Source organism: Sabethes cyaneus, chromosome 1 (genome assembly GCF_943734655.1).
Source record: "Sabethes cyaneus chromosome 1, idSabCyanKW18_F2, whole genome shotgun sequence".
Taxonomy (NCBI): domain Eukaryota; kingdom Metazoa; phylum Arthropoda; class Insecta; order Diptera; family Culicidae; genus Sabethes; species Sabethes cyaneus.
This window is the reverse complement of record NC_071353.1, coordinates 31,555,804-31,568,693: the sequence shown is the minus strand read 5'-3', so window position 1 is coordinate 31,568,693 and position 12,890 is coordinate 31,555,804. Positions and strand designations below refer to the sequence as shown.

The window sequence follows — 12,890 nt, the reverse complement described above, 5'->3', positions numbered from 1 at the left end:
ATTATTTTCAATTTTTCAATAGTTCAACATCAAGAATCCATACTTTTCTTCATTTGGGTCAATTCTTAGAAGATTTTCCGATCGATTGGTGTAAGAATATTGAAAATCGATCGGAAAACCGCTGAGCTATTAGCGCTCAAAACCTTTCATTTTTCGTGACGCTCGCATTTTTCGATTTTTTGGAATGACACCCTATCTCAAAACTTGCCGTAAGACGTAGTCCTACGTCAAAATATATGGGAATGACATTTGTGACAGTGGGGTGGTACCGCCCCGTTAATCCGACAAATTTATAACTGAATTAACGAGGTTTTCACTCAATAATCCGACAGTCAAACTTATATCAGTGTGGTTTTGTCATTTCGTTTTAATTACATCGGTTCGTGAACAGGAAATTTTCGCATGTTTTGTTGTAAATAAGTCGTAAGTTTGTTTTTTATTCTAAAATGCTCATAATTTAATCAATAAAACACTTTAAGGTTCTTTGTCCTGGAAAATGGGCGTTTACGGATCCATTAGTAATGTTTGGCATCAAAAAAAATTACCGAACGTTCAGCTGTTTAGATTTCGGTAAAATTTTACCTAACTCGGTGTTTGTATTAAGTGTGTATGATATGTCATGTCGGTTCGTCGGTGTTAAACAAACGTGTTAAAAGTACTTTTTCAAGTAAACCGCAGTGCATAATTTCATTCAGTGCATTAGGGTAGAAACATTTCATTACCTCCCGGCCGGAAATCGACTACCCATGGTCAGCTGTCAAAACTGGGTAGCCAGAAAATGAGAAAGTCGCTTCGCTGGTGAAAAGGGTGGAAAAGTTGCCGCTTTAGCTCAAGCTCACTCATTCGTGATTTGCCGTTGCACCAGTTAGGACGTGTAGTTTTGGCGTCTTTGGTCGCTGTAGTTGGTTCTCCATTTTGAATTTTCTTCGAAGCCGAGCTGCGGAGTGAAAAATTGCTGTAAAAAGAATAATATTGCTTTTGTGGACTAGAAAGTAGTGCTAAAGTGAAGTAAGTAGCCGTTGGGGTTGAAAAATTGTGAATTTATACGGAATTTTGATATACTTTATCGCTTTTGAGCGAATCTAATTTCGGCAACGATGCCGTCGTGTCAATGTGCTGTAAGCGACGTTCAGAAGAGTGCTGCGCAGTGAATGAGGGTGCGAAAAATGCTCGTTCGTCGCCATTTTTGATTCGTACCGAGTCCGAGATAATGTTTTTGCTGTGTTCTATAAAAGTGAAAATTTTGGTTCTGTTTATTTTAGTCTGCGGCACAACAATAAAATATGGTCGGTTCACGAGTCTACGTTGGAGGTTTGCCGTACGGCGTACGTGAGCGTGATTTGGAAAGATTCTTCAAAGGGTACGGTAGAACCCGCGATATCCTGATTAAGAATGGATATGGTTTTGTGGTAGGTTTCATGTTTCGGTGTTGAAAAAAAGAGATTGCTAATGCTTGATTTTATACGTAGGAATTCGAAGATTATCGAGACGCCGATGATGCTGTATATGAATTAAACGGGAAAGAACTACTTGGGGAAAGGTAAGTTTCAGATGGTTGGCTTTCTCGTTTTGTACCTACCGTACTGCGGCTTCATATGAGAACTACCTAATGTTACGTGATTTGTGTTAAAATACTGAAACAGAAAATATTGAATTAAGAAACTTTGTTTTGAAATGACAAATAAACTATGTTTTTTTGCAGAGTGGTAGTTGAGCCGGCCCGAGGAACAGCACGTGGACCTGGTGGTCGTCGTGAGCATGACCGCTACGATCGTTATGATCGCCGTGGAGGGCGCTACGATAAGTAAGTATTTATTTTGATTATTTAAGGTCAACCTTTTCCGGCGAGGAAAAGACGGATCAGACGAAAAACAAGTAGGAGGACGACATCCGGCTGATAGATAATGCGCCCATGGGCAACAGTCGCCTAATGCTTGTCTTTCTTCTTTTGCTTCTTTATTTTTGTGTCATTATTCGCTTACTAGAAATAGCAGCAATTCCAGGAACAGTTCTCGTTACGGGCCACCGCTAAGAACCGAATACCGGTTGATTGTGGAAAACCTCTCATCTCGCGTAAGCTGGCAGGTATGTAAAAACGGAATGGTACTCCGACTAGCTGTAGTTTTCTCCCTTTATTTAAATGGGTCATTCAGTTGAGTGAACGGCTCGGAAAGAGCATAAAGCGCATTGCACTAATGAAACCAACTAAATTTGTTCATATATGTATTATAAACCCTTCATCGGGATATGAAGCCGGTGAGACAGCGATTGTGACACACCTCACTGTCTTCCTGTCCCGAAGTCCAGTAGACTACGATTCCCCCTACACGTTGTGTGCCCTTTTGATTTCTTTTCCTGTATGTTCTTCGTACATTTCACTTACCCTAGTTTTAATACTATATATATCGAATTGGTAGAGGTTGTTTGTATAAAACAAATTAATCGAGGCGTTGGGATGTGTATGGGGAGTGAAATGTGTTGAACCGAAGAAAATTTGTTTATTTGTTCTAATTTTGTGGCACTCGTCAATTGGCAAGGAAAAATGATTTGTTAAAAAAAAAAAGAAAGTAATTTGATAACGCGATTTTTTTCTTGTCAGTTATACGGTGCATATCTTTCAGTACTCTGTGATTCATGATTATTCTAATCATTCGGAAACGACGATGGTCGCTTATAACTACTTTTTACTACCTACTTTTCAAAGTGATTAATCGATATTTTGTACTTTGATTTTGTAGTGATCATACTTCATAATGGTTTTGTTATGTGTATTGCAACAGTTTCTCAATTTCGAACGACTGTGCTTCAGAATTTCAATTTCGCACTTTTGTGTATCTCTGTTTTTAAACTCGTAAACCTAAGATTTCACAAAAATACCTAAAATTCTGACAAATATAGGTCAAAGACTGCTGTTGTCAACTACCTTCCGAAGGTAAAATCCTCAAATGTGTTAAAAACCTTAGTCTTAGACTTATAGTAAGCTCCAAGGAACTCCATTAGACTAGAATAATCTTGCAAATCACTGAGTACTCATGATACAAGCAAATCAGATCATGACACTATGATCGGCTTGTTTGTAAAATTATAAATTTAACGTTACAAAAGGTAGATCGCACAAAAAGTATTGGATGGTACGAACATAGCTTAGCCTTTCCTATTAGTGGCCCGACGACTCGTCCGAATATTCATTCCCGTGCAAAGCACCCAATGAGAGATGTGCTGATGGCCTCAGTCGAATTACGAGGCATCTGAAAACCCTTATTGATCGATCCCAAATATCTGGCAAGCAAGTGATTGGATGGCTTAGATGAAACCAAGAGAACACCCCCACCTCGGCTCTACTTAATGAAGTCTCATGACCAAATGAAATGGCAAAGCAGTTTGGAACCTGGAATGATATTTATAATGCGGATGATTTCTACTGGACGGACTATTGGCAGCAACAACGCAGTTTGAATGGCTTTCATTGTCAACTACTGGAGGAAAGAATACGATTGGTTTGCCACTCTGGCGATAGCTTCGTTCGTACCAGACGATATTTTGCTGGGCTCCACCTCCAACGACATTATGCATGCAATGCGTTGGACTTCATCACGTCAGTAGTTGTGCAATAAACAAGTATCCCGCTATCCTTTTATTTTAACATAACCAACCTCTAAACTTCTCCTTTAAAGCCTCATTTTCTTGTATTATGTTGAACATGTATATGATTTAAAGCTTACCTATGGTGTATACAAACAAAGAACAGACTTCGCATCGAAAAGAACAACAAACCTAGTAAAATTATTATTGTTATCTTTCCCTGAAGGCAACCCTCGTTTCATAAGCTGGGGTTTGCAGAGAAGAATATGAGAGACAGATACTGACAGGAAGTCCAATGCCCTATAGCATGACGAATCCAAGAAGATGGTACCGTTAGAAAGAAGGCTACACACTGACGTATCCAAAATGATATGCACTGGCTACCTAAAATACGTCAGCTCGTGTTCGGTGTAACACACTGCTATCGGAAGCTCTCGTTCTGAAGGACAACCGACGTCTGGGGAACGGAACCGTTCTGTGACGTACATCAAAGCAAGGTTTTCTTACATCCGCCGTGGTTTGGAGGTCGCATCGCTTCTCTTTTGGTTGGCTACTAGAATTTCATCCACTAACGATGAGGTCGTCATCTTCAGGCGAGGACTGGAAATTGGAGTCTTCAACCGTTCCATATTTGCTGAGCATAGTTTTGGTCCACGAAATTGCTCAACGAATTCAACCAAAGTACATAATTTTGTATTTACCAATTCTTTTACTGCTCTTCACAAAACTGTATTATTTTTATTAACTTTTTAAACTTTTGAACTAAATTTAAAGATCGATCCATTTAACTGATGCGCCCCCGCCATCCAATCTCAAAGGACGAGTGACGCTCAAAGAGAGAAAGAGAGTAGTGGTGTGTGTCGCCCAATAGAGAAAGCTAGTGACAGGGAGAAGAGGGACGAGCTCCTTCAGTCAGGGTCCAGGACAAAAGCAAATCTATTTTAAGTTCATCCAGACACACAAACACATATACGCGCTATTACCAGTGCTCGATTGCACTGGGTACAGGGACATTCTTGCGTGGACAGGACACAGTCCGTTGGCATCGAACGTCGTCCATCATCCATCTGTGGGACATTTTTCCGTTTTTATTTCGTTCATACATTTGTACAGCAAAAATCCACCCTTTGCCTTCGTCCGGTTGAAACGATGCATTACTTGAAGAGGACACTAGCCATTCACTAAATCAACCAAACTCAATATCTTCACTTGTGACCGTAATCGTAATGGTTTGGAAAATCCCGCCCAACACGAAGATGTGATGAATGGTTTGGCCTGGCCGATCCACAAAGGGTCCGCGTTCCGTCCGATGAAACCGAGTCACATGCGCCAGACCGACACAGACCGAGATAACGGCCATATTCCCTCTGGGTTTTTGTGAGGCAAACGTGCGACAGTCCCACGCACGAAGGGAGTGTCCTGGTCCAAAGGTAAAGGTCGATTTTTATTCACTTTCATTAGATACGTTTCTTTTTTCTAAACAAAAAAAAAATAAGCGAGAAAAAATCAAGTCATTGTAAAACTAACTTCCCTACATTGCTTGTTTTGTTTTTGATTGTCGCTAAGAAATCGAGAAGAAAAGATATCGCGTGAAAGTGAAGGTTCAGGGAATTTGTTCATAATGAAAAGAATCGAAACAGTTGAAGCGCCCAAACGCATGGAGGAGTCCCTCATTGAAAGGAAGCTACTACTACTGCCAAGAAGACGAATGGAACTGCCAGAGGATGGGAACGATTGCTAAGTTGTGATGACCAAATTGAGATCCACAATGAATCCACAATAGCACACAAGAATAATAAGCCAAATTTATACCTAAATGGAGAGACGATATGTATGGTCAAAAGAAGTCCAATCATTGCAAAAGAGCCAAGTCCTAGCGGATGGAAAAAATGCAGAACCATATAACCGAGGATAGCCTAAGGAAGATGTCCAAAGAACACTAATCCTGGATCAAGATGCACATGTAGCTAGCGCGGCGGAGTGAATGCGTAATTAGAGATTCTTTTCATTATGACACGAATGCTTTTGAAAATGTTCAGTTCCCTATGTCACACATACAGCAGCTCGTAGTTTTGTCATTTAAAGCCAGGTTTATCTGTACTACCACGATACATGATTGATACGATAATACGTAGTTAGAGGCGAGATTTGTTTCGAAATTATCTCCTGTATATCTTATCTATGTTGTCTAATTCGTTTTTTTTCTTTTCCCTCTCTCTTTCTGTTTCGTTCGTGATATGTGTCTGTGTTTCCGGTGAATGATCATGCAGGATCTGAAAGACTACATGCGCCAAGCAGGAGAAGTCACGTACGCTGACGCGCACAAGCAGCGCAAGAACGAGGGGTAAGTACACTGCTAATTTGCTGTTAATTGATAAGCGACATTTTCCCGAAGAGTAGAGTTATTGACTTGTACAAACAAAGACCGATACTTAGGGGTTAAAGGGATACATTCAGGAGATATTAATTGTACGTTTGTGCTGGGGTCAGTTGGTTCTGATAAGTTATTTATGAATGCTTGTCAAACCTCTTCCCAGCCGATTGGTACAAAATATGAGATGAATAATCACTAGTAAGGTGCTTCGTGTTGAGATAATCCTTGATAGTTCCGTAAGGTTCCATATCAGAAGTATTTGAACCATATTTTTAAAAAAAATTGCACTAATTTGTAATTCGTTTACATCCGACTGATTACATTGACTGTGAGACATCATTCATATCATTTCAAGTTATCTGTTGTTGATTTTTACAGTTTCAAATCAGGGACTCTATATTTCCGTTAGAAAACTACTGTAGATTTGATGCTCTATATGAACAGGAAGGTGAGCAAGTAAGGAACGCGCCACACAGTTATTTACGGGATATATTAGACATAAATCGGTCAGCGCTTTCCGGTTTAAAATTTAGGTACATAAATATTAAGAAGAGAGCAGAACAGTAATATAACTTTACTGTCTTAAATGAGACCAAATTCAAACGTGCTAATGTTATGTGCTATTGATATAAAGGTTTTTATGAAAGATTGCATTCAGATTGTTTCGCGATGCGTTACAAACGTGAGCGTTAATGTGAAATTTAATTCCGTTCCAGACATACTGTTAGTATAGTAGTTCCAGATGAAACTGAACGATAGTATATGCGGTACAAAGAACTGTCGCTTTCAATTATGTTTTTTCATTTGCTCTGCGCTATAGAGCTAACTCTAACTCTTCATATTTTATATATACGTAAATATTTACATAAAATGACTAAACTTGTCTTTTTCTACCTTTTCCACACCCAAGGTACTCCGGGAAAGGTGGAAACACTGGGTAAGTGGAAATACACAAATATTTACTACGACAAACAACGTCATTGTACATACACACAACTACCATACACATTAGCTTCATTGGCATCGTTTGTTGGGTCCGTTGGCTACCTCATCCCCTAAACGCGCTATTGGCTACAACGTTAAAACTTTGATGGTGGATAGAATAATTTTATTTTATGTTAAAAACCGTATTCTCACTGTCCGGTGTACTGTTTGCTTTGAGACAACAATCATGTTCTTATCTTCTATAAAGGTGAAAGATGATTGCAGTATGCGCTTGTGTCGAAACATTAATATAACATTACTACAAACTTCTTCCTAACAGATAATTGAAAACGAATATAACTCAGATAAAACATCTAAAATTGACTGTCTTGCCACGATTAGCATGTGACTTTCTACCTGACTTGTTGACTAACAAAATTGTTTCGGGAAAATGTATCTAAGACCATACACATAGACCCATTATCTCACAAAAAAAAGAAAGAAAGAAGAATCAACGCTTTAACCGGCACTGTTTGTTTTATTATTTGCAGCGTCGTTGAATTCGCTACGAGCTCCGACATGAAGACCGCCATCGAGAAGCTGGACGACACCGAACTGAACGGACGGCGCATTCGGCTGGTAGAGGATCGCAACGGGCGCAGCGGACGAAACGGTCGCGGAAGATCGCGCTCCTCGAGCAGCCGTTCGCGGTCCCGTTCGCGCCGCCGTTCTCGGTCCCGTTCCCGGTCGCGTCGCTCGTCGCGCAGTCGTTCCAAGTCCCGCAGCCGCTCCAAATCGAAGAACGGATCGAAATCCCCGGAAAAATCTCGTTCCCGTTCCCGCTCGCGTTCTAAGTAAGTTAGCGCAAAACAACGATAAAACGCGCCGTACATTATTAACGCATTTTTTCGGTATTTTCCTTTTTTTTTATCAACAGCAAATCCCGCGAACGCGACTCCAAGTCCAAATCTCGTTCTCGGTCTCCGAAGCGCGATCGCGATGAGTCTCGCTCGCGATCTCGTTCCAAATCCGAACGCCGTTCGCATAGCCGATCCAAGTCCAAGGACAACAAGTCCCATTCCCGGTCCCGGTCGCATTCCCGTTCGCGCTCACGGTCACGTGGATCCCGTGACCGTTCCCATTCCCAGGACAAGCGCGACAAATCCCGCTCGGTGTCACCCAAAAACAATGACCACTCGCCGGATCGCAACGAGAGCATGGACGATTAAACGCAGCAATGCCATTCGTGGTTAAATGATTTAATGGGGTTGGGATTAAATACACACACACGCATTACACGTATGGAAACACACACCAGCAACGCGCTTATCATGATGATGTGAATATGTCATTATTTCCTATGCTAGGGAAACAAATAATTGAAAGATCGTTTGGGAGGTAGCAAAGCATATATGCTTTTACACATAAACAGAATACAATTAAGTGGTGACTTATGCTATGTTTTTGTTCAGATTTTATGATACAAAATCATGTAATATCTCTTGATCATAGTTTTTAACAGTAAAGATGTGTTTCCTAAAGCAAAATCTATCTCTTCTAAGGTTAGTTCTGTCAACGAAGCATAAACATAAAGATTAACTTTTACCGTTTGTTGATGAAGCGTAGCTGTAGCTCCATTGGATGTCCTTCACCACTGTCGGCAGGAGGCAAACGAAAACGCAAATGACAGATCTCACAGGTAGACAGACATGAGTAACCCGTTATGCTACAAATTTTACCCTCTCAATTTCTTGCGGAGGCAGTCGGTACTAACCCTTAGTTTTAGTAATGGACCTGTAATTCTAACTGCGACAAGGAACGCTTTATGATAGGTTTTGTAAACGGGGATTCACGTCCAGATGTATCCTCGTAGGACTTCATTCAATTGTGAAAGTAGTAATGTAGCGTAAATATTTTCAGTAAATAATACAACTCTAGTTCTGCGCGTACCTTGTTGTGTGACACATCATGCAATAGTGGGTATGCCTATGTAATCACAGATTTAAGAAATAAATAGAATTAACGATGAACCTGTTGTTTCTTGATTTACATATGATAGTGTCACTCATGTATTGTTTAAGGCTTTTCGCGTGTTGCCTCATACCTCATTCAGTTTATAATATTGATTTTTGGACAGCTTCCACTTGGTTGTTTCATGTTGCTCGCTGTCTCCTCGCCTCAACCCTGTCTGGTTGCTTAGAACTATTTCCACTAGGTTGTTCCCTACCCACTGTAGTTGGCCTATTTTCGCGGTACGGTTCATATGAATGGTTGGTGCCTCTAGCAGCTTGTGAAATTCATGGTTTATTCGCCTTCTCCGTGTTCTGACGTCTCTCCGCCGTCACTGGTTCACAATAACCTTCTTTCAAATACACCAATCGCGCTAATCCTCCGCGAATGTAACTCATGTCTCGTGGCCGTTGAAGACCGGTCTGCCATAGCTGACCTCGACCGATTGTGTCGAAAGCTGATTCGAATCAATGACATAGTCGCAACATATCTGCAGTAGGGTAACCAATCTGTTTTGAATCCCTTGAAACGCCTCTTCCAAATCTCCGCAATTATTCAAACGCAACGCTTTAGCTAATACTTTACCTCCGTATGTTGGTAGCTCGTAACTAACATTTCAATATGCCGCTGAGCTAGGCTCAATTTTGATGTCAAAGGTTTTGGATGATGGTAAGGGTATGAAATGGGGAAGGCAACTAGGAAGAAGCGCCCAACATAGCTCTAGCCATCCCAAGCCCCTACCTAGCGCCTCCACGTGGCCATACCTGGAAATACTTCAATTTGTATAATTGAGTAGCCAAGCTAGGAGGAGCGGGGTCGTGCGGTTTTCAGTTCCTAACCTTACAAATGTAGTTTTAGGCAACCATTAAACCACACGGACTTTAATTTCAAGTATTATATGATTTATACTAATTTTTTGGTAAACTAATCTATTTTCAGAGAGCGAAATAAGGCGCTATATCCTTGGCCACTTGCAGCCTGGCTTCTGGTCTAAATGCCATTAGTTCATCCCTGAGGGTCCGGAGTATCACTTAACCCTTATTAGCAAAGATACTCCCAACGACTGTAAATAAATCATTATCTCTAGTTAGCGCTCAACTTCCGAGCTGATCAGTCGATTTTTTCTAGACGAGCAAATTTCGGGAGTCGTTCACGAACTACTAGTACGTTTTTATCGACACTTATTCAACTTTCGCATCCATTATCGCGTGCGCAACTGCCGCGACATTCATATTTCGCTATGCCGCGCCGCGAAAATACGTTTCGCGTTGATTATTCCCAGTTTCCGAAAGTTCTCTCCCATGATGAGATCCATAAGTTCATCGCGAAAGAACTCGGTCTGACGCGAGAAAATGTGATACAACTTCAGCCTAGCAGACGGCTTGGCTGTACCTTTGTGAAGGTCAATAGCCTTGAGCTGGCCGAGAAGATAGTGGAAGAACACGACGGCAAACACGAGTTCACGTTCGATGGGAAATCCCACAAGCTACGAATTGCTATGGAAGACGGAGCAGTGGAAGTAAAAATACTTGAACTTCCCGAAGATATCAGCAACGACCAGATTGCCGACTTTCTAGCCGAATACGGCGAAGTTATCAGTGTTCGTGATTTATTGTGGGATGACCGCTTCAGTGATTTTGGTGGTGTTAAAACTGGGGTTCGCGTTGCTCGAATGATAGTGGCAAAGAACATTCCTTCCCTCGTGACAATCCAGGGTGAAGAAACTGCGGTAAAATACAAGGGGCAGCGGCAAACTTGCTTGCACTGCCACGAATTTGCACACATCGGTATACCGTGTGTGCAAAACAAAAAACTGCTGGTGCAAAAGTGCGAATCAGATCTGTCGTACGCAAGCGTAGCGAAGAGAAAACCGATCAAACCATCCAGTTCATCGACCAAACCTTCGGGTCTATCCAAACCAGCACTAAGTCCGGTTACACGAATTGCTAAGAGTCAGCTTGCGGACTGTCGTACATCGGGTATGAATTTAACTTACACTACACTCCAAAAAAATACGATGCCGCCTCCCGCGGTACTTGCGACAGCAAAATTTCAGACAGCCCCCGCTGCCACGCAACTCTCGCCGGCATCAACCTCGATCGGCAACATATTGTCGCATCGCAGGACTGATGGCCATGAAGCCGACAGCTCACAAGCTTCGCTCGGCACTCGTCGTTCACGCAGACAACCGCCAGGCAAGAAAATGAAACACGCTGCAGAAGACATCGCCACTACTGAACAAGAACACGACAGAATTTCTGATATAGACATGCAGCATTAAATGGATCTCGTGAGCTGTAACATCGGAACACTCAATATAAATAACATCACCAACCAAACCAAGCTAAACGCTCTTCGAACGTTCCTCCGCACCACGGAGTTAGATATTGTATTCTTACAAGAAGTCGAGAACGAACAGCTTTCCTTGCCAGGCTACAGCGTTGTTTGCAATGTCGACCACTCTAGAAGAGGAACGGCAATTGCTTTAAAAGAGCATATAAAATTCTCTCACGTAGAGAAAAGCCTAGATGGGAGATTGCTGGCTTTGCGTGTTCACAATACCACGCTATGTAACGTGTATGCCCCCTCAGGCTCTGCACTTCGTGCCGAGCGCGAGCGACTCTTCAACAACACCATTGCCTACTATCTCCGACATCGCACCGACAACATCATTCTCGGAGGCGATTTTAATTGCGTCATTCGGCAATGCGATGCGACAGGACAAAATTTGAGTCCAGCTCTCCAAACTGTCGTTCAACAGTTACAACTACATGATACGTGGCAGCAGCTTCGCCCACGTGAGATCGGATATACACACATCACACACAACTCCTCCTCTAGACTCGACCGACTCTATGTTAGCACCGGTCTCCGAGAACAGCTGAGATCAACTGCTACCCAGACAGAAAATTTTGAAGAGATGTCGGCTTGTCGACCTCTCTCTCACAAAAATTCATCCAATTCGAACCCGAAAACTAACCCGAACGCATCCGTACACGAACCAACACACGAACGCGCGCACTAGTGTGTGGTGCTGGAAAGCGAAAGATGAAAAGCAAACTTTCAATTAAAGTCATTTGGCATTGCAGCGTTCCCAGTGCATTGGATACTTTCAGGCAATTCATATGAAATTAATTTTTTCTTTGGGATAATCTGGAAAATAAGCTGGCATCTTATATACTATAGCTCGAAAGATTGCTTGCATGTTGCATGAATAAACATAATTTCAATATGCTTGCTAAATCAGTTCTGGCCACATTCGTTCAAGCAGCTGTCAAATTTCTGTTTACGCTGCTGTTTTCGCGAAAAGTTCCGAGTTTACGGAAATAAATGTGTCTATTTAAGCCACTGTTGATGGAGGGCAGATGTGGTTTTCATTTAAATTTGTTTTGAGTGTCATTTGTGTTGTATTCAGTTTCGTTGTGAGAAATGTACTTCCACAATTGTTACCGTAAAATTGTGACAACGTAAGTTACCCTCCAGGTAGAGCTAAATGGACCATGAATTCAGCAGGACGATCTACGTTTTCATATTATTGAAAAATATTTACAATTATTTGTTTTGTATTCAGGTAAATTAACCTTTAAAAATGTCGAGTTTGAATGACAGCTATTCGCACATTTACAGAGTTATGCTGGAATGTTGCACCTGGTATAGCCGCAGCGTTTTGTTTATATCCCAAGTTTAATTGTAAACGCCGTTCGGCATACAATTACTGTCGATAACATCCCAGAAACTGAGCGGCACCATCAGTCCGTCACATGTTCATAAAAAACACCCACGGAAAAATTATTATTTTATCCCGCTGGATTTTGACGTGACGGAAATGAACTGACCACCATGGAAAGCTTCCACTGCGAGTATTTAAGGTAATAGTTATTTATCTCTTATCTCCGATTCTAGAAATAGGCACATCAATATTTATTGTAACTTAGCACTAATAATCACTAATAGTTCATATCTACATGTTAAGTAAGATAAATATTATTTTTGACGTAGG

General features: G+C 41.5%; 1 protein-coding gene across 3 annotated transcripts; it reads left to right on the top strand.

The window, feature by feature from the left end:
* Window positions 1–864: 864 nt before the first annotated feature.
* LOC128732759 (serine-arginine protein 55) lies at window positions 865–8,903 on the top strand. 3 transcript variants are annotated; one of them, XM_053826105.1, is made up of 9 exons: window positions 865–1,008; window positions 1,263–1,409; window positions 1,470–1,540; window positions 1,703–1,804; window positions 2,004–2,085; window positions 5,853–5,926; window positions 6,867–6,893; window positions 7,432–7,734; window positions 7,818–8,903. In XM_053826105.1, the coding sequence occupies exons 2-9, from the start codon at window positions 1,284–1,286 to the stop codon at window positions 8,107–8,109; spliced, it is 1,077 nt and encodes a 358-aa protein (XP_053682080.1). In that variant the 5' UTR covers window positions 865–1,008; window positions 1,263–1,283; the 3' UTR covers window positions 8,110–8,903. The 3 variants fall into 3 exon arrangements, with proteins under 3 accessions (XP_053682080.1, XP_053682079.1, XP_053682081.1); XM_053826104.1 differs by having other exon boundaries at window positions 1,986–2,085; XM_053826106.1 differs by lacking the exon at window positions 6,867–6,893 and having other exon boundaries at window positions 1,986–2,085.
* The last annotated feature ends 3,987 nt before the right edge of the window (window positions 8,904–12,890 follow it).

Coding starts and splice junctions, on each gene's coding strand:
- LOC128732759 (XM_053826104.1), top strand. CDS start 1,284: ATGGTCGGTTCACGAGTCTACGTTGGAGGTTTGCCGTACGGCGTACGT. Junction 1,805..1,985: donor CGTGGAGGGCGCTACGATAA/GTAAGTATTTAT, acceptor TTCGCTTACTAG/AAATAGCAGCAATTCCAGGA. Junction 6,894..7,431: donor GGGAAAGGTGGAAACACTGG/GTAAGTGGAAAT, acceptor TATTATTTGCAG/CGTCGTTGAATTCGCTACGA.